At 43.2% G+C, this 22,388-nt stretch overlaps 2 protein-coding genes across 3 annotated transcripts in view; one reads left to right on the top strand and one right to left on the bottom strand.

Moving 5' to 3' along the window:
- The window catches only part of ANGPTL2 (angiopoietin like 2), a 40,556-nt gene extending 28,868 nt beyond the window's left edge, over positions 1–11,688 (top strand). Inside the window, exons 3-5 of the mRNA XM_077835623.1 lie at positions 10,123–10,316; positions 10,755–11,025; positions 11,489–11,688. Of these exons, the coding sequence (XP_077691749.1) occupies positions 10,123–10,316; positions 10,755–11,025; positions 11,489–11,688 (665 nt within the window). The remainder of the gene's footprint in view (positions 1–10,122; positions 10,317–10,754; positions 11,026–11,488) is intronic.
- The window catches only part of RALGPS1 (Ral GEF with PH domain and SH3 binding motif 1), a 391,212-nt gene that overhangs the window by 199,960 nt on the left and 168,864 nt on the right, over positions 1–22,388 (bottom strand). The gene's annotated exons all lie outside the window — the stretch shown is intronic.

Raw genomic sequence — 22,388 nt, 5'->3', positions numbered from 1 at the left:
GAATAATTACACAACTCCTGAGTTGAATCAAAAATATGTCCAGCCACAAACAAACAAGGCTGTACAGACCACACACCGAAAATGTTTCCTTTTCTCCACATGAAACATTATTATGATTGATGTGTATCCACATCTGTCCCATTCAAAATTAATATACCCAGGCATGTGAACTGGAGAGGCTTATGGGTGTCAGGAAAATCCCACCAATCATCTCTTGATTCTATGTATCATACACACATAATTACTATGTGCAGGAGAGAGTTTGTAGTAGAAGATAGTGCAAATATTACTGAGGTTGTCAGATCTTTAGGGTAGGAACTGTCTTTTTGTTCTGTTTGTACAGCGCATAGCACAACCAGACCATGCTCTCTGACTACAGCCACTATGTTACAAATAAATAATAATAAATATTACTCTATGACATAATAAAGCAATCACTATTTTAAAATGTTTTGCTAATAATATTTTAAAAGCTCTTAAGAAACATGGCTTTACCACGCCAAAATAAGATTAAAAATGCATGCTGAGCATTTTTCTATATTCATATAACTCAGCCAAAATGTGGCTTCTATAATAAAAACTGTCAGGTTTAAAACAGATAGAAAGGCATTATCCCTTTATGGTTTCAGTACTATGTCATAAATATAATAGGAACATTTGAAGTTCTGGGTTGTATTTCAACATCATGGTCTGTTTTTAGCGCCTAACAAATCCCAAGAGAGGATAAAAATCAATGCATGCATAATGAACAGCACTGGCAGAATGTATCACAAAAACAACATGAAGATATTGCTGTATCATACAATGAAGCACTTCTAGAGAAAGAATGCTCACAAATCCCAGTCTAAAAATGTACAAACATATCTGGAGTGCAATCATTTGAAAGACATGAGTTTTATCATGAACAAATTAATTTGTGTGGATAGGATTAGGTGCTTTCATTCATGCATTTGCCAAAATGTGTTACTTTATTATAAAGCATTTTGCTGAAAGTTGCCCCTGAAGCTTTTGCTGTCTGGTTCTATGTGAAAATACAATTAAAATAATTGAGATATTCTGTTTTAATTCCTGAAAGAGTGATTTGTCATTGTAAACATAAAACCCATGAAGCAAAGTTACCATCTGGACTTGTTTTCCATGCGCAGCCATAAATGGCAGCAGCTGAATAGGACCAGTTTTCTCCATCCACAGCATATGCAGCAAATGTACAACAGTGCGAAATTACACAGCGAACAAGGCAACAGTCACTGGACCAGCTGGTACGATACCTCACAATGACTAAGCCAAATATTAAAATTTTTAATTTACTGCTCATTTATATAAAAATGCAAGTATTTAGGCATTCTGATACTCAGCATTGTAATGCCTCATTTAATTAGGAGCTTAAGTCTCATTTTCAGGCTTATGGGAACTACAGTCCTATTTACTGTCAATAGGATTTTGTCTACACTGCAATTAAACACCCACGGCTGCCCCATGTCAGCTGATTTTGGCTCATGGACTATTTAATTGTAGTGTAAATATTCAGCCTTGGGCTAGAGCTCGAGCTCTGGGATCTGCCTCCTTTGCAGGATCCTAGAGCCTGGCCACCAGCCCGAGCCTGAACGTCTACACTGCAATTAAACAACCCCTTAATCCCAAACCGCACAAATCCAAGGAAGGTGACACGGGCCAGAACTGGATGTTTAATGGCAGTATAGACATACCCCAAATGCCTAAATCTCTTTCGAATATGAGATTAGGCTCCTAAATTTGTTAGGAATTGCAACGGTGAGCATCACTATGCCTGAATACCTTTAAAAATCTGAGTCAAAGTGACTAGATGCTAACAGAAGTTCCCCGAGTAGCTTCTCTCCTGGGCATACCATGAATCCATAGTGAAAGTTCTTGAACATTCAAATACAGTAAATCAATGAAAGGGCTCCACTCTTCTAAGATACAAGTATCTGTTGCAATTCAGTGTAAGAAATCTGCAAACAGGAACACCTTAGTGTCAAAATAAATATCCTCACACTATCCAAAATAATGATAACTATTACATATTCTGTCCAGTGGGTAATTCTAAGTAAGGGTTCAAAACATCCCCGAATGACAGTATGATGAAAACTTCTCTCCTCCTGCTCCTGTTTAAATTAGCTAAAATCCTGAGATACAATCACCATAGAACAGGGGAGGGCAAACTAGGGCGCAGCGGGCTAAGGCAGGCTCCCTGCCTGCTCTGGCCCCATGCCGCTCCCAGAAGCAGATGACACCACATCCCTGCAGTCTCTGAGGGAGCGGGGGACAGAGGGCTCCGTGTGCTGCCCTCGCCTGCAGGCAGCGCCCTCGCAGTTCCCGTTGGCCGGGAATGGGGAACTGCGGCCAATGGGAGCTTTGGGGATGGTACCCACAGGCAAGGGCAGCGCACAGTGAAGCCGCCTGCTCCACCCCGCCCCCAGGAGCCGCTAACCTCCTGCTGCACCCCAACCCCCTGCCCTGAGCCCCCTCCTGCACTCCGCGCCCCCTCCTGCAACCCAACCCCCTGCCCTGAGCCCCCTCTTGCATCCCAGCCACTTGCCCTGAGCCCCCCTTCCTGCACACTGAACCTCCTCCGACACCCTGCACTCCCTCCCACACCCCAACCCCCTGCCCCAGCCCTACAATTTCCCCACCCACATGTGGTCCTCGGGTCAAAAAGTTTGCCCATCCCTGCCACAGAATGTGTTCTGACTGGGGTTTATTGTACAGGGAAGAGATGCCCGCCTTCACTAACCATAAAAACTTCTATCCTGTATTCACATCATGATCACCAGTAAAAACAGCAATTGTCAATACAGCAATGTTGCTTGCTAGTCCCAATGTTAATTGGTTAGAAACTGCTTAATACAAGTTTTCAGAAATAACAGATGTCACCTCTACAAACAAATGAATTAAAATAAAATAAAACTCATTATGTTAATGAACTGTACAAGAAAGTGAAAATGAAATCTACTAAATTCTCTACCACTACTTTATAAGACTAATAAAAGCTAGCAAAAAGGTGTGAGCTGTAGGTCGGCCTGCCAGTATGAACAGCAGCAGAAGCCTCACTGATACAAACCAAGATCAGATGGAGACAGAAAATGATGTAACATGTTCCACACCAGGCAACAGACTCTGGAACTCAGGCAAATCTGAAACAACTTAGCACACAGTCTGGAATGTTGACCAGAACTCCTTCATTCCTCCCCAGTTGTTAAAATAACACAAAACAACAGTTTCTTGGATTCTTAATTAGCTGTAATATGCAGTCCATGTTTATATAAATTGACCAGAATTACAAAATAGATATCCTCACATTACATAAACTGAATGGGACACACACTGCAATGGAGAACACACAGCAATCAAAATCAGGTTTAATTTAAAATGGCTCTTCCAGGCAGTCATTTGTACTACTTTTCACACAGTACATAGGAAAAAGAACTGCATGGTCATATATTCTCTCTGTAATAGAGACATATAAAAGGGACAGTTTACCAAAATATTCTGCCTTGTGAAGGCTTTGCAGTGCACCACCTGAAAGAGACGCTAATTTTAAACATATGACAAATGAAAACTTTGCCAGTCTATGGTATTTTTAGCATCATCTGTAACATTTACTTTCTGCATGGCTTCCAATTGCCAAAAGCACTTTCATTCATTATCTCCATTCATCAAGTCGCTCTGTGTAACTCAATAATTCTATTACACTTTTGGGGAGGAAAGGATTATGTCTGGCAAAAGTTATCTGCAGAAACTATGGTAACTAGTTTCAGAGTAACAGCCGTGTTAGTCTGTATTCGCAAAAAGAAAAGGAGTACTTGTGGCACCTTAGAGACTAACCAATTTATTTGAGCATGAGCTTTCGTGAGCTACAGCTCACTTCATCAGATGCATACCGTGGAAACTGTCTGCTGCAGTTTCCACGGTATGCATCTGATGAAGTGAGCTGTAGCTCACGAAAGCTCATGCTCAAATAAATTGGTTAGTCTCTAAGGTGCCACAAGTACTCCTTTTCTTTTTATGGTAACTAGAACTGCTGTCAGATCTCAAATATGGACTAACCCAGAGGTAGGCAAACTATGGCCCATGGGACCGTCCTGTCTGGCCCCTGAGATCCTGGCCCGGAAGGCTCGGTAAGCAACATGGTAAAGAGGCGGTGGCACGTGTGGGGGGATTGGGTACGGAGTCTGGGGGGACAATCAGGAACAGGGAGCAGGAGGCGGTTAGGGGAGGGGAGTCCCGGGGGGCAGTCAGGGGACAGGAGGCAGTTGGATGGGGCGGAGGTTCTGGGGCAGTCGGAGAACGGGGGGGTTGGATAGGGCATGGGAGTCCTGGGGGGCCTGTCATGGGGCGGGGATGTGGATAGGTGTTGGGGGGACAGGGAGCGGGGCGGGTTGGATGGGGGTGCGGTCCCGTGGGCAGTTAGGGGCGGGGAGGGTTCCAGGAGGGAGCAGTCAGGGAACAAGGACCAGGGGGGTTGGATGGGTCAGGTGTTCTGAGGGGGACAGTCAGGAGGTGGGAAGTTTGAGGAGGCGAATAGGGGGCAGGGGCCAGACTGTTTTGGGGGCACAGCCTTCCCTACCCAGCCCTCCATACAGTTTTGCACCCCGATGTGGCCCTCGGGCCAAAAAGTTTGCCCACCCCTGGTCTAGATCGGGATGGGCAAACTTTTTGACCCGAGGGCCACATCTGAGTATGAAAATTGTATGGTGGGCCATGAATGCTCATGAAATTGGGGGTTAGGGAGTAGGAGGGGGTGAGGGCTCCAGCTGGGGGTGTGGGCTCTGGGGTGGGGCCAGAAATGAGTTCAGGATGTGGGAGGGGGCTCTGGGCTGGGGTGCGAGGGGGGGGTGAGGGCTCAAGGTGAAGGGTTGGGGGTGCAGGAGGGGGCTCTGGGCTGAGACCAAGGGGTTTGGAGAATGAGAGGGGGATCAGGGGTGGTGCAGGGGTTTGGGGATGGGAGGGGGTCGGGGTGCAGGCTCTAGGGAGCGCTTACCTCAAGCAGCTCCCAGAAGTAGCAGCATGTCCCTGCTCCTGCTCCTATGCATACGGGCAGCCAGGCGGCTCTGTGTGCTACCCAGTCCTCAGGTGCCACCCCTGCAGCTCCCATTAGCTGTGGTTCCCAGCCAATGGGAGCTGCGGGGGCAGTGCTTGAGGCTGGTGCAGCACCCCCTGGCTGCCCCCTATGCATAGCAGCAGGAGGGGGGACATGCTGCTGCTGCTTCTGGGAGCCGCGCAGAGCGGGCCAAGCCCCCGACCCTGCTCCCTGGCGGAATCTCAAGGGCCGGATTAAAAAGTCTGGAGGGCCGGATGTGGCCCCTGGGCCATAGTTTGCCCACCCCTGATCTAGACCATATTTCATATGATATTTCATAATCTATAAATGAATCTCAGAACATTCCTAAAGCAGTGATCCGAGATTATCCTTTAATCCACTAACTGCTACTGAACATTAGAGGTTCATTTAGGTAGAACTAGGGATGTAAATATCTGTTTAAAAAGTTAACTGTTTAAACTATTAAAATATCATTTAAACAGTTAACCAATTAAAGGGAGCTAGGCCCTATGCTAGGGCCTCTGTGGCTGGGGTTGCTCCAGCTGGCTGGTGCAGCTAAGGCTGGGGTTGGCGGGCCAGTGCAGGGCTGGGACCGCTCCAGCTGGCCAGTGTGCGGGGTCGGGGTCGGCATGGCTGGGGCTGCTCCAGCTGGCCGGTGCGTGGCGCTGGGGTCGACTGGCGTGGCGTTGGCATTGGCCAGCCTGGCACAAGGCAGGTGCCGGCAGACCAGCGCAGGGCTGGAGTTGGCAGGTTGGTCGGCCGGCGTGGGGCTGAGGTCAGCAGGCTAATCAGGTGGCCTGGGGCTGGGGTTAGCTGGTCGGCCCAGGGCTAATGGTTAGGGTCGGTTAACTGGTAAGACTAATGCTTACTATTTAACCGTTTAATATTTCACATTACTAGATAGAACATATCTGTTGTCATGTCCATCACTATTTCAGCAGAATGACAGAAGAGCAAAAATAGTTCAAAATCACTGCATTTCCCATATCAAACCAAAATCAGGTACATCAGAATAATTAAATGGTAGTAATTAAAAGAAATCATACTAGAGACCTCAGCACTGGCAGATGTTTTGTTGACACACACATTTTTACATCTATTTGAAAGTACATATTTGCATGATCATAAAATCCCAAGTCTGCAAACTTAAATTAGTGAGACCAAACACATCTTCTTTAGGGAGGTTTTTTTTAATTGCTTTCCCTTTCGTTTGAAACCATAATAAAACTCTCTTAGAGGTAGGAGCTCAAGCTATTTTTGCAGATTAACTGATAACAATGAAAGAGGAAGCATTATTCTATTCTATTCAGGTTCTCATACCTTTCTCATCATCTTAATATCTGAGCTCTTTACAGTGATGTGATTAATCTCTCTCTCATCCTCTTCCCCAGAGAAGTACTATGTGTGCAGAGTACTGTTTGTTGTTTTTTTGTTTAGTTGGGGAGGGGTTGTTTGTTTTAAGCGCTCATGATGCTATGTGTTTGTGAGAGAAAGCAAGGTCAAACATTTGTGATGGTCCTTAGTTCCTGTTGAAGTCTGTTCCACAACAGCTTTGAACTCATGTATTTTTCTTTGTTATAAAACTCACTGTATTTAAGGGTTTTTTTTTTTGTTTTTTTAGAATCAGGGGTTTATTGGTGAAATATAAACTAATAGCAACAGGGTAGTCAGTGAAAGAAAAGAAATGCAGACTGATACAGTCAAACACAGTCAAGTTAAATGTGTTGAACTAGATATTGGAAAGAAACACAATGATGTCTGTCGCCTGCATTTTAACAAAATAGAACACAGATATTAAAACAGAGGGCTGCATCTTCATTTAAGCAGCCAAGAACATGTACTTCTATCTGCAGCAGCAAAGGAGGAAAGGAAATTGGGCTCAGAAGCAGCATTCTATTCACAGGACTGTGCTGCTGAGGACAAAGGGAAATACAAAAATCAAATAACTTGGACACAGACCAAAAAACCCAAACACCCACTTTAGATTGGATTCTTGAGTATTTACAAAAGGATTTTTAAAATAACAAAAAGTTCACCTAAACTAAGCTACAATTTATTGAACAAGTGGCACAGACTATCCACTGCTAGTCTACTTGCAGTGAGATAATACAGGGGATACAATGTGAACTAAGCTAACTCGTTATAATCTTCTTATTTACATGCATACAAAACAATGGCAATAGTCTTTATTACAGAAGTATTTATTCTGTATAAACTTAAAACTATGTTTAATTATAATAGCAACATACAATTTAGCATCATTCCAAAGATGAATGCTTTACTAAATCTTCTCTTTTCTCTCTCAGTCTGGACTCTGAAGGTATCACTGACTTGAGTGTCTTGTTAATTTAACTTTTCCGCTTTTTGGCAAAAATATGAGCACAGTAGCAAAGCTACTAGAGATGACTGTTTAAAGATTTCCGAAAACAATGCTGTACACATTCTATCTAGGTTCTTATACTGGACCAATTAGGGAGGAATCTGAGTATTTTCACACTGAGAACATTTTCTTTGAGCTAGAAACTCTTTTTAAAAGTCTAATCTCTTAAAAATAGCTGCTTTATATCCTCCATACCTGAAACCAATGTGTTGCACTACTGCAAATGGGGTAGCTTTCTTTCTCCTCTGTGTATGGAGTATATCACACCACATTTTTGATCCATTAACTGTTTTTTGCTTGCCTTCAGATATCAGTGTGACAATGCTAATGTCTATAATGGTTTATTATATTGCTGAGTCTACTGTTGATCTTCATGCCAATGTTATTTTTTGGTGCAGCTCAGCTGGAAAATCCCCATCCAGAACAGAAGCCAAAGTCAATTTGACTCTTTTGTTTCTAAAAGGAAAAAGATCTGTCTACTACATAGCTCAGTTCTGGCTTCTTTACAAATGTTGATCAAACATTCTTGTACTGTAATACTCCCTCAGTTGCCTTAAAAATTGATCCGGACCAGTTACTTGCTGATAACAGTTTTATCATTTCCTTCTATCAGCTCACTCACTATAACCATAGCAACTGAACAAAGCTGTCCATGCAGCCATTTCTAATATGGCCACCATCATGTTATGCAGGCACCAAAATGTTAAAATTCAAAATATAGTTACTAAGTAAGTGGATCCTGAATTCATGAATGTTTCTGATTTTCTTTTTGCAACATTCCTAGGTGTTCAGATGGGCCTAGTTAGTTTACACTGAATTTTTGCAAAAGGATCAACAACAAAATCCAGAATTCTACTGGGCACTTTTTACCAATCAAATTTTTTTCCTTCCTGGGCACTCAGATGCTGCTCCCTTAGGAAATCAGATAACATGTTAAAGGAATGACAATCTTTCCACACAGGATATTTTTTAAATCTATTTTTGTTTTACTTTACAGTCTGTTATATATTTCCAGACATTCATTATCCTGAGATTGCTCTCAAATGTTTTTACTATATAGATTTTGTCTTTAAACGTTAATTTAAAAAGTAAAAGTAAAGTTTTTTCTGTATTTAACAGCTATTTCCCTTATTTTGTTTTTTAGATACTTCTGAAAATTGCAACTATAGTTTTTAAGTGACACAGAAACAAATGGAGTTGTGCTCTTAGGTCACTTTTAGATGATTTTGAAAATTGTAGCCTGTTTAAAGGGCACCAGGCTTTGGGGTGTATGCATGCATTCCAGTGTGTCTGTTACAACTCTTTGGCCATTTAAAACATGGAGCTGTAGCTGCAGGCAAATGGCTAGTACAAGCATGTAACCTATAAGAAACCAGGTTTAAGACTTCTTTCCTCTAGGGCTGGGGCAGCAAACAGGAAGAACCCTGAGTCAGGGAAGTCCTAGAGGTGTGTGTCTCCATTAGTAGTCATTCCAGACCAGTGCTTAATTTATAATAAAAGAGGTGCCAGGGCTCAGGCAATTTTTTAACTTTCAGAACTGCCAGAAGTGCTGGGGCTATGAACTGCCAAGCCTAGAGCCCTAGCAAAAATTAAGCACTGTTCCTGGCTACTAACAGGAATGGGGTATACGCTCTCCCTTCCCAGCTGGCTGGATGGTACACAATATTATGAATTAATTTGCTTTTGTTTGAAAATAAACCCAGCCTTGAAGAAAGGGTCTTCGACTGCATGGTTGTTGGGAACTTTATTCTACCTTACCCAGCCACTGAGTTTGCCCTCTAGCTTACACACCGTAAAGCAACTAACTCTTAAATTTCTGACCTGTCACATCTCAGAAGGACACTTCACCACAAGACAGAATCCAGAGGGGAGTCTTCAAACAAGGACATGCTTAACGGGACTCAGTCTCCCCGGGCACACAAATCCCATGCTTAAGGGCAAGGGACTTTCCCATGTGCTTCCAAGTGATCTTACCTGCTACTCTGACTTTCCTGAACTATCCCCCTAAATATGACTGCATCTGCATTTGCAGTGAATACCTTTCTCCTACCTGACTTGGATACTGTGAATTCTTTTTGCCAGGTGGTGGAACAATACCATGCTCCATATTTTAAACCTACACTCCATACTTTACACTATGCATCCCTTCACAACACTATTAAATCCAAATCACCAGCATGCATGCAAGTCTGAACATACTAGAAGTATTTTCTTCCTTTATAATTACACTTCTACCACTATTTAGTCTTCTGTAATTCCAAGTATCCTTTATACTGAATAAGACTAAAAATTATGGTTATGATTTAAAAGATAGATTGCATAATCTGCCATGTTTTGTATATTGCATAAAGAAAACATGCGGGCAGCCAAGATCAATAAATTAATATACTGTATAAACAGCACACACAATATGGTTTGCCAAGGAATAAATGAAGTAAAAGAGGTCAAGAACCTCGTGAAACCAAAAGAAACCCAGGTTTGTGCAAGCTCACTACTGGACATTAAACCTTCCATAGGCAAAGGTGAAAATATGTGGTTTTTAGGAAGACAGTTACACGTAATACTTGGCAGAAGCATGTCTAGTACATGCAAGGAAAAATATGTTCCACATTCAAATAATTCCAGAAGACAAAGACGACAAGCACAATTATTTTCTGAATGCATACTGTTTATTTTAAAACAGGACCGTGGAGAGACTGTCTACAGGCATTAGAAGATGGCCATGACACCAGTTCCATCTATCTTGTGAAACCTGAAAATACAAATCGACTTATGCAGGTCTGGTGTGACCAACGACATGACCCTGGTGGCTGGACTGTCATTCAGAGACGACTCGATGGATCAGTCAACTTTTTCAGGAACTGGGATACTTACAAGGTTAGGGCAAATGTAACTTGTTTTCTCCTTCCTGTCTTAATGGAAGATTTAGAGTTAAGAGCTTAGTAGGACTGAAAAAATAATTAGACGTGAATAATGAGACCATCCACAGCTATGTTAGATAGGATACAACTACTTTTATAAGGAGTATACATTTATCAGGTTATAAACCAACCACTAACTGATAGGGTGGCAAGAAACTTTCCATTAGACAGATTATTCCATGAGTGTCCACTACATGATCTCTTGTACCTTCCTCTGAAAAATTTTGTAGTGGTGTCAAGTGCTGAAACATACTTAGGGCCAAGGTGAAGTTGCACTGGAATTTCAAAATATGCCCATGTAGTCATTATCAAGGTGCCATGGTTAAGGATGTATTGAGATTTAAAAGTAAAACATATATGCAACAGTAATCCATTTGTCACTATTTCTTCACAGCAAGGATTTGGTAACATAGATGGAGAGTACTGGCTGGGTTTAGAAAATATTTATTGGCTTACAAATCAAGGCAACTACAAACTGCTTGTAACTATGGAAGACTGGTCAGGTCGAAAAGTATTTGCTGAATATGCCAGTTTCAGATTGGAGCCAGAGAGTGAATATTACAAGTTGAGACTGGGTCGTTACAATGGCAACGCTGGGGATTCTTTCACTTGGCACAATGGGAAGCAGTTCACCACACTGGATAGAGACCATGATGTATACACAGGTATGAAGTGCTTAAAAAGAAAAAAAAACGAAGGAAAATGGCAAGTCATAGAATGACATGATAGAAAATTACATTTAAACATATAATTAAAAACATTTAGAAAGGCGAAAAACAAACCACTCTGATGATACACAAATTAATCCAGTAATCTAATGATTTTCATTGACAGATGACAAAGACTTTTTAGTTTAAATATTTGATGTTATTTTAAAAATTAAGGCCAGGATCCTTGCAGGTGAATCTTGTACTAAAGTGGAGCTCCACTGAAGAGTCCACTTGCATAGTTTTGATTGCAGGATTGAGGACTGTAAAAGGAAGGTTTTGTGTGCCTTGCTGCTTACATCAACAGATTGATAGATTTAAAAATATCTAGACATTAAAACTGTTTTATGAAAGTTTTGCTAGTCTGCTCACTGCAAGATTTTCAGTTTCTATACTAATAACAGTCTGCTTTTCATTATAGGTAACTGTGCTCATTACCAGAAAGGAGGATGGTGGTACAATGCCTGTGCTCACTCAAACCTCAATGGAGTCTGGTATCGGGGAGGACACTATCGTAGTCGATACCAGGATGGTGTTTACTGGGCTGAATTCCGTGGTGGATCATATTCACTAAAGAAAGTTGTTATGATGATCAGGCCTAACCCCAACACGTTCCACTAAAAGAATTTTTTCCTTTTAATTTACTGTTTAAAACAGAACAATGAAATGGCAGTAATAGCTGCATGTGCTATCCGGAATACATCTTTATGGCAGCAAAGAATGTAAGATATTGTACATTTATTGCTACAATTTGAGGACTTGTATATTGTATTTTCAACATTCATTCTAGCAAAAGATACAATGTAAGTGATATAATAAACTTTCAGAACATCTTTCTTTGTACCAAAAATAATAAAGGTTCTTGTTTCTAGAACTGGGATTTGACATGGACTGTAGATAACACTTCCGGGTTTTATTCCCTGTAAATTATGTCTAGATGCTAAAAATACTGCCACAGCATCTAAATATTTTGTATTATGTATAAATATTCTCAAATACAGTACAATCTGTACAGCAAGAGTTTTATTCTTATTAGTAGGAATCATTTGACACAGGAAATCACATCCTTTGAAACCATGTAGTTGGTATATGTACTGTAGGGTATTAGTGGGATTATTCCTAATTTAATTTTTATTAATTGTTATAGATAAAACAATCACTAAATCATTTCAGTTTGTGGGCAGACACCCAAATAGTTACCGTAATAATTAATCCAGTCTGTCACTCTCACTCTTCTCTTGATGTACATGCCATCATTCTCAAAGCTGACCTCTGATACAAACATTTTTGATCAAGAAAGGAAAATGAGTGTTTTAAAATTGAACTGCCTACATGTATTTATAAAGTAATCCAAACTTATAATGGCTATTGCATATTATATAGCCAACATGAATAACGTTAATTTTCATATAAAACAATAGCCTAAATATTTAACATTATTTTATACTGAGCTACGTCATTACCTGCTGTGTAGCCACTGTAATCAGAAAATGGCTACAAATTAAAGGGGCTATCCAACTTTGCAGGCAAATGATGGATACCGATCTATATTCTATTTAACGTCCTTAGCCACAAGATTAAGATTCTTGGAAGAAAATATTTGTAACCAAGAACAATTATATTTGTCATATTTCACAATTATTAATGAGTACATTGTGTGTCAACATATTAAAGAGAATTAGTCACTCATATTTATAACTAAAATCAATTGTGGAAACTTGGAGAATTTTAGAATTCTGCTGAGGTAGATATGTAGAATAGATAATTGTTGCAAATTAGAAACTACAGTGAAAACCATAAAATTTAGTGAAAGAATGTCTGAGAAAAACAAAAAAGGCTCTTGGCAATTTGGCATACCTTACAATAAGCCTGTGAGATTTTTTTTTTTTTTTTACCATGTGCATATTATACTTTCTTCCCTTATTACCTCATTATTTCTTTACAAATGTATGATGTGCATTAAAAACTGGTGATGCCTGATGTAGCATGTGTTGTATATAAATGAAAGTAGGGTTTTTAATATATTATCAGATTATCCTTGTAATATTGCAAATTGGTAATAAAGCAACAAATGCTATTTTGATGTATTTAGATTCATTCTAATATTTCAGTTCAGGCTAACTTTCAAAGTACAGGAAATGATTTAACCCCACACAAGTCTACCATTGTTAATTTAAATCAAATCAATTCTGACTTCTAACTCTACACCATTAATGATTTGATTTTTCCATGAAATGAATTGTCTACACATTTCAAGATCTACCAAAGCAGCTTCCTGCTGAGACAAGTACTGCACACCTCCTACCATCTCAGTCAAAGGGGAGAATATCTTCTGGATCAGCTGGTAGGGCTGCTTCCTATGGTCCACAAGGCTCATGATTCATGTCTTAGTTGCAGTAGTGCTCAAGATGCATACTCAACTAGTCCAGCTACCGGATGGGGGAACCTGGTTAATTTGTTAACTGCTAAACAGGGACTCTGTTAATTGTTTCTATCTGCTCTAGTTTCTGGACATTGGTACCCTAAGGGATTGAGACCATGACAAAATCAAAAGTTGTATTTCTACGAAAACTTTTGATCCTATTCAGCTGGAAAACAATTCACAGCATTTTCACATTGAAGTTTGTATTCTAAAGAACAGTTACTTACCTTACAGTAACTGTGGTTCTTCTAAAGAATGTGTGTCAATATGGATCCCACTGTAGGTGACTGGCAAGCAGAGTCCTCCCTGGATGGTGGAAGTGAGGAGTATCAGCTGAATCAGTCAAACTAAGATTGACATACTGCTCACCTGAACGCGGCACCAAATTTGGCAGCCACGTCATAGGCACAATGTTTCACAAATGTCAGGGGGCTACTCCACGTTGCAACCTTGCAGATCTCAGAGACTGGAATGTTTCTGAAGCAGGCAATAGATGCAGCCTGTGCTCTGGAACAATGTGCCTTGATATTCAAAGGGACAGGTTAACCAGCCAGCTGATGGCAGATTGAAATGTACTGTATGATTCACTTGGGAAAATCTCTGCAAAGAGATGGCTTGGCCTTTGGTTGGACCAGAAGTGGCCACAAAGGGGTGAGGAGACCACTGAAATGGCTTGGTCCTATTAAGGTAATACAGCAAAGCTCTGGATAAGTCAGGATAGGCAGTTTCTTCTCTCTGGGTATCAAGTGTGGCTTCAGGAAGAAGACTGGCAAGGTTCAAGTGAAAGTCTGTCTCTGAGGTTGTCTTGAACTTGGGGTGTGGTCTCAACACTACCTTTTCTGTATGTTCAAAGGTGGTCCTACCATGAGAGCCTAGAGCTTGCCGAGTCTGAGCTGACACAATGGCCACCAGAAAGACAGTCTTGATGACGAGGTGGTGTATGGAACATTCTGGTAGTGGCTCAACGAGAGGCTCCATGAACTTCCTGAGGACAACATTAACATCCCCTGAGGAAGCTGGGTCTATTCCTCCAGGGTGTGAAGGAGGCCCTTAAAGGAATTTAAATACCATTAGATGTGAAAAGAAAGCGTGTAACTGCATCCATGCATGACATACTGATACTGCTGCAATATGAACCTCTCCTGGGGTTTGGGAGCACCAAAGATGGTGCTCTACAGACTGAATCCAATGTGCCCCTTGACCATCCTGTCAAATCTGCTGATGAGTCCTAGGAGCAAGATGGGTTGCTGATGAGAAGAAAGGCTGATGTCGCCTTTTGTATCTCACACACTTCTTGGCATGATACTCAGTGTGTCTGGGAGGGTAGGGTGGAGTGCATGGTCCCTGCTGTGACTGAGGACAGTAGTACTGGAGGTATGATGTGGAGGTGTAAATCCCCAAGGCAACTAGGGTAGCTTCTGAGACCTTCAGCAAGTGAAGAGTGCGGTTAGTCAGTCCACTTTGTGAACAGCTCTGGTCTTCTAAGGGAAGTCCTTGATAGTGGCCGGTACTTCTCCTGGGATGCCTGATGCTTGGAGCCATGATACCTGCTGCATGGTCATGACGGTGGCCATACATCTGGCCATGGTGTCTGAGGCATACATTGATACAGTAAGCCTATCAATTATGTCTTTAGGCTGCTCTCTCTTGTCATGAGGGAGCTCTGCTAGGAAGGGAGTCTATCACAGAGTGGCTGGCCCCTTTAAGGGGAATCAGGGCCCAGTCTACCTGTGCAGGTTTCTATAAAAACAAACATCTCAGCCCTGCCTGTGCCATAATTAGCCAACTCCTGTCTGGAGGGGATGGAGTCAGGTGATCACCTAATGATCATAAAAAAGGATGATGAAACTCAGAGAGAGGAATAACTGGGAGCAGGTTGAGCTCCTGGGAAGGCCCTGAGGCAGGGTCTGCAGAAATCAGGAAACTCCAGTGAGAGGGATTCCAGGGAAAGTAGCATGGGAGTCATTGCTCTACAATGGAGCAAAGAAAGAACTGAAAAATTAGCCCAGAAGGCAGGCTGGAGAGTAGCCCAAGAAGGGTGGAAGAACTTTTTGTTTGGACTTTCAGTTGGACTTTTGTTTTCCCAGGAGTTAAATTTGCATAGTGACTTGGTTGGAGGGCCAAGCCATATCACCAACTCTGAGCTGTGCGGGAAAGGGGAGCCACTAGAGGAAGAAACTGAGGCAGGGACTGTCTGCTGAACCATGTTTAACCAGAAGGTGGCACAATGGGATAGTCCATGAGAGAGGCACTCTGTCCTAATTGAGAAAGTCATGCTTAGTTAGTGGCAATTAGCCACATATATTTGCAATGAAGCTAAAGTGCATGGACCAGAAGCGGACAGGATGTCACATAGCCTGTGGGACTTCTCTGTAGTGATCTCTGTTTTGATCTCTAATGTCTTGGTACTCCTCACAAGCAGCTCTTGAAACACTTTATAGTCATCCAGTGCCAGCCCCATAGATTCATAGATATTTAGGTCAGAAGGGACCATTATGATCATCTAGTCTGACCTCCTGCACAATGCAGGCCACAGAATTTCACCCACCACTCCTGCAAAAAAACCCTCACACCTATATCTGTGCTATTGAAGTCCTCAAATGCGAAGGACATCACTTTGTCCAGTGACGAAATAGAGAGATCCTTTGGTGGTGAGATGAGGCATTGTGTTGCTCTGCCCATTGATCTAGGTCCTCTCCTGTACAGGGACGCAGGTGAGGAGAGAGACCTCTGCCTCAGTGATGGAGACTGGCTTCTCAATGCCTGTGATGGTGTGCCACAGAAAGCTACAGTGGCATACCACTGGAGTACACCTAACTTGCTGGATACTGACTGGACGAATGCCATTCTTGGAGGGCTGATGGCAGCTAAGACCTGTAGGAGAAACACATAGGTCTCTGGGCAGCATCAACTGCAGATTTTAGGGGGAAAGATTTTATGTTCAATAACAGGGAGAACATATGTCTGGTGACAGTGAAGAGGAACAGGTCTCCTCTAGAGCCAGTGACAACGCGTAAGGTGCCCTCAGGTCTGTAGTGGTTCCAGTAGGTATCTCGGTGGATATGGACCTGCCTAAGGCTGGGGTCAATGCTGTGGGAAGCATCGGAACTAGGATCAGTGCTAGCAGAGTCTACTGTGTTGCAGGCTGCGCCTTCTCTCCAGTCCTCAATGCCATGGGCGGTTTAGAGGACTTCTGTCTGGTGGTCTTGCCTGTCCTAGTGGGAGAACACCGAGTTCCTTCTTAAGCTTCTACCTCAGCACTTGGAATGGACCCTTTCAGTCCACAAATTTGACCCTAGAGGTGTTTGTGTCAGTTTTGATGCTGATGTTAAGGTTGACTTTTGTGCCGTATTCTCCCCGTCAGCCTTAAGCATCATCTGTCTACTTGACAAGGTGCTCAGTGATAATAATTTGTCCTCTTGTAGGTCTCTGGAACTTGTTTCCTCAAGCCCTGAAGAGACCTTCATGGATTGTTCCAGAAGATGAAGTTTCAGCCTTGCATCTTGCAACTTGCACATTTTCAAAGAGAAAGACCATCCTTCTGAGCATCTGCTCAGAATCTGAGATTATCCCCAACAGAAGTGACATCTACTGTGCCCAGCCATCAAGGGGATTAGCAGAATAGGCAGGGCTAACAGGGGAGTTTTGCGAGGGAGTTTTCCAGGTGAAGGAGGAGTAATTACGTGACCCTTGGGGTAAGTTTCTTGTCTGCAGTGTTTGTGGCACGCTTGCTGCTTGATTGAAGTATACCATGTAGTCTGTTTGGGAGACAGTGTGCTGACTCTGTGTGTGCTAAGCCTAGCGGCCTGCTAGGTAAGGCTGAGAGCTTCTTAATAAGGCTTTGATCCATAAGACCCTTTAGCACCTATCAACTATTAACCAGGGGGCTGGACTACTCAGGAAGACCAGGGCTTTAAAAAGCCCGCTCCTAAGTGACCAGAGGAGCTAGCGAACACGGGAGTTCTGCGAGGGAGTTTACAGGGTGAGTGTGCGTGCGTGTGTGTGTGGGGGGGGGGCTACGTAACATTCTTTAAACATAAAGCCAAAAACAACTCCTAATTAAAAACAAAAACATCCACAACAAAGGAATGAGCTTCAGGAGTAAAAAAGAGAATGCAGGCAGAAGTCCAGCAACAGAGTGGGGCTATCCAGTATATTGCATCCAATACAGCATGCATGATTACCTGCCCTGTGGGCGGGTGGCGTATGTATGCATTTGCTGCAAGGAGCTCCTGGCCCTTAGAGACCGTGTACGGGCTTTGGAGACCAGAGTGGTTGAACTGGAGGAGCTAAGGTAGACAGAGAGGTAAATAGATGAGACTTTCCAGGACACAGTAGAACAATTCCATCCCCAGTCTGACAGCCTCTCTTCTGTTGGAGGGGGATGAAAGTCTCAGGGTTGGAGAACATCCAACTGGAGCTGAGGGAAATGATTCCATAGGGACCCTCCTTCCAAACGATGTTGTGGTGTCCTCTTGCACTGAGGATACCTCTCCAGGGGGAGGGAACAACAGTTATTAGGAAGAGATTGGCAATAGTTATGGGGGATTCGATCATTAGAAACATAGATAGCTGGGTTTGCGATGACTGCGAGAACTGCACGGTGACTTGCCTGCCTGGTGGAAAGGTTGCAGATCTCTAGGGACATCTAGATAGACTTATGTGTAGTGCTGGGGAGGAGCTGGTGGTCGTGGTACATGTAGGTACCAATGACGTAGGGAAGGATATGAGAGAGTTCCTGGAGGCCAAATTTAGGCTGCTAGGTAAGAGATTGAAGTCTAGGACCTCCATGGCAGCATTCTCTGAAGTGCTTCCAATTCCACGTGCAGGGCCAGTTAGACAGGGAGAACTGCAGGGTCTCAATGGGTGGATGAGACAATGGTGTAGGGAGGAGGGGTTTAGATTTATTAGGAACTGGGGAAACATTCGGGGAGCCTATATAGGAAGATGGGCTCCATCTAAACCAAAATGGAACCAGATTGCTGGCACTTAAAATTAAAAAGGCCGTAGAGCATTTTTTAGATTAAGGGCTGGGGGAAAGCCGAGAGGTGCAGAGGAACACGTGGTTTGGACAGAGACATCCCTTGGGAAGGATCCATTAATGGAGATTCTCTATGTCCTAGTAAGGAAGAGGGGATGAAAGATGATAAAATACTGCTAGGATCTGGTGAGAAACAGTTAGTCTCTAAGGTGCCACAAGTACTCCTTTTCTTTTAACCAAATGAAAAAAAGTCCCATTCAATTACATCATTTAATGGCAGACAGCTAAAAAGTGACATGTTTTTACAGTACTTAAGAACATAAGAATGGCCATAGTGGGTCAGACCAAAGGTCCATCCAGCCCAGTATCCTGTCTACCAACAGTGGCCAACACCAGGTGCCCCAGAGGAAGAGAACCTAACAGGTAATGATCAAGTGATCTCTCTCCTGCCATCCATCTCCACCCTCTGACAAACAGAGGCTAGGGACACCATTCCTTACCAATCCTGGCTAATAGCCATTAATGGACTTAACCTCCATGAATTTATCCAGTTCTGGGTCTGTACTGGGACCAGTCCTATTCAACATATTCATAAATGATCAGGAAAAAGGGTTCAGAGTAACAGCCGTGTGGGTAAACAGTGAGGTGGCAAAATTTGCAGATGATGTAAAACTACTCAAGATAGTTAAGTCCCAGGCAGACTGCAAAGAGCTACAAAAGGATCTCACAAAACTAGGTGACTGGGCAACAAAATGGCAGATGAAATTCAATGTGAAAAATGCAAAGTAATGTACACTGGAAAACATAACCCCAACTATACATATAAAATGATGGGGTCTAAATTAGCTGTTACCACTCAAGAAAGATCTTAGAGTCACTGTGGATAGTTCTCTGAAAACATCCACTCAATGTGCAGTGGCAGTCAAAAAAGCGAACAGAATATTGGGCATCATTAAGAAAGGGATAGATAGTAAGACAGAAAATATCATGCTGTCTCTATATAAATCCATGGTACGCCCACATCTTGAGTACTGCATGCAGATGTGGGTGCCCCATGTCAAAAAACATATATTGGAATTGGGAAAGGTTCAGAGAAGGGCAACAAAAATGATTAGGGGTATTGAATGGCTTCCATATGAGGATTAATAAGACTGGGACTTTTCAGCTTTGAAAAGAAAGGACTAAGGGGGGATATGATAAAGATCTATAAAATCATGACTAGTGTGGAGAAAGTAAATAAGGAAGTGTTGATTTACTTCTTTTCGTAACACAAGAACTAGGGGTCACCAAATGAAATTAATAGGCAGCAGGTTTAAAACAAACAAAAGGAAGGTTGTGTGTTTCTTCACACAACGCACAGTCAACCTGTGGAAACCTTTGCCAGAGAATGTTGTGAAGGCCAAGACTATAACAGGGTTGAAAAAAAAAACTAGATAAATTCATGGAGGAGAGGTCCATCAATGATTATTAGCCAGGATGGGCAGGGGTGGTGTCCCTAGCCTCCGTTTGCCAGAAGCTGGGAATGAGCGACAAGAAATGAATCACTTGATGATTACCTGTTCTGTTTATTCTTTCTGGTACACCTGGCACTAGCTACTGCTGGAAGACAGGATACTGGGCTAGATCATTGGTTCCCAAACTGGGGCATGCCCCCCCTGGGGAGGCATGAAGAAATTCCAAGGGGAGGCATGAGGCTGCCGGGCCCTTGAGCTTGTGGCCGGGGAGGCTAGCCCCCGGCCCCTCCCCTCCTGTCCACCCTCCCCCACAGCCATGCTGCCACACAGGCAGCACCGCTTGCGCCCACCCACCTCCCAGGCTTTCCAATAAGCCAATCCTGCCGCTCTGAGCGGCCTGGTAAGGGGGCAGGGGGGGCTGGATAAGGGGCAGGAGATGACGGGGGGGCAGTCAGGGGACAGGGAGTAGTTGGATGGGGTGGAGGTTCTGGGGGGTGGTCAGGAGACAGGGAGCGGATAGGCATGGGAGTCCCGGGGGGCCTGTCAGGGGGTGGCGGTGTGAATAGGGGTTGGGGCAGTCAGGAAACAGGCAGCGGGGGCGGTTGGATAGGGGTGTGGTCCCGTGGGGGGGTGGTCAGGGGACAAGGATCGGGGCGGGGGTCAGATGATGGTAAAGGAGAGGTGGGGGGTGTGAGGGTTTCTCAAAAATTAAAAAGGGGGGCGTGATGCCGAAAAGTTTGGGAACCACTGGGCTAGACAGACCTTTGGTCTGACCCAGTATGGCCTGTTCCTGTGTTCTTATCTCAGAGAGCCAGCTCTACAGCTCCTCCCTGTAGTAGGTTTCTTTCACTTCTCCCCAGACCTAGATTACCTCTTCACCCACCGCACTAGTCTGCCCCTCTTCAGCTGTTACAGCCAATATATATAAGCAGCTGCACCTGTGCCAGCCAATCAACTGCTTTCCAATCGGGCGCTCCTTGTAGCAGACGTTACTCTCCTGCTTCTTTAAAATGGTGCCTTCAAACTGGGCTCAAGATCAGAACTTTGTGGATTTGATTATTATTATGACTGTCAAGCGAATAAAAAAATTAATCGCGTTTAATCGTGCTGCTAAAATATTTATTTTAAATATTTTTGGATGTTTAAATAGATTAATATCAATTGCAACACAGAATACAATGTGTACAGTGCTCACTTTATATATATTTTTGATTACAAATATTTGCACTGTAAAAAACAAAAAAATTATTTTTCAATTCACCTCATACAAGTACTGTAGTGCAATCTCTTTATCATGAAAGTTGAACTTACAAATGTAGAATTATGTACAAAAAAACCTGCATTCAAAAATAAAAGAATGTAAAATTTTAGAGCGGGGGCTGCGGGAAGCGGCGTAGGCCGAGGGATGTGCTGACCGCCCTTCCCGCAGCCCCATTGGCCTAGGACGGTGAACCACGGCCAGTAGGTGCTGCAATTGGCCGAACCTGTGGACACAGCAGGTAAACAAACTGGCCCAGCCCGCCAGGGGCTTTCCCTGGCAGGCCGCATGCCAAAGGTTGCCGATCCCTGCTTTAGAGCCTACAAGTCCACTCATTCCTACTTCTTGGTCAGTCAATCACTCAGACAAACAAGGTTGGTTACAATTTGCAGGAGATAATGCTGCCTGCTTATTGTTTACAGTGTCGCCTGAAACTGAGAACAGGCGTTTGCATGGCACTGTTGTAGCTGGAGTTGCAAGATATTTATGTGCCAGATGTGCTAAAGTTTCATATGTCCCTTCATGCTTCAACCACCATTCCAGAAGACATGCTTCCATGCTGATGGAGGGTTCTGATTGATAACTATCCAAAGCAGCGTGGACTGAAGCATGTTCATTTTCATCATCTGAGTCAGATGCCACCAGCAGAAGGCTGATTTTCTTTTTTGGTGGTTCGGGTTCTGTAGTTTCTGCACCAGAGTGTTGCTCTTTTAAGACCCCTAAAAGCATGCTCCACACCTTGTCCCTCTCAGATTTTGGAAGGCACTTCAGATTCTTAAACCTTGGGTTGAGTGCTGTAGCTATTTTTCAAAATCTCACATCGGTACCTTCTTGGCATTTTGCCAAATCTGTTGTGAAAGTGTTATTAAAATGAACATGTGCTGGGTCATCATCCAAGACTGCTATAACATGAAATATATGCAGAATGCGGGTAAAACAAAGCAGGAAACATGCAATTCTCTCCCCTCCATCCCCCCAAGGAGTACAGTCACAAATTTAATTGACGTATTATTTTTTTAACGAGCTTCATAAGCATGTCCTCTGGAATGGTGGCTGAAGCATGAAGGGGCATACGAATGTTTAGCATATCTGGCATGTAAATACCTTGCAACGCTGGCTACAGAAGTGCCATGCGAACACCTGTTCTCACTTTCAGGTGACGTTGTAAATAAGAAGCAGGCAGCAGACTCTCCCATCAATGTAAAC

Source organism: Eretmochelys imbricata, chromosome 16 (assembly GCF_965152235.1).
Source record: "Eretmochelys imbricata isolate rEreImb1 chromosome 16, rEreImb1.hap1, whole genome shotgun sequence".
Classification (NCBI taxonomy): domain Eukaryota; kingdom Metazoa; phylum Chordata; order Testudines; family Cheloniidae; genus Eretmochelys; species Eretmochelys imbricata.
The sequence above is the reverse complement of the archived record's forward strand: the minus strand, read 5'-3'. Positions and strand labels throughout refer to the sequence as shown.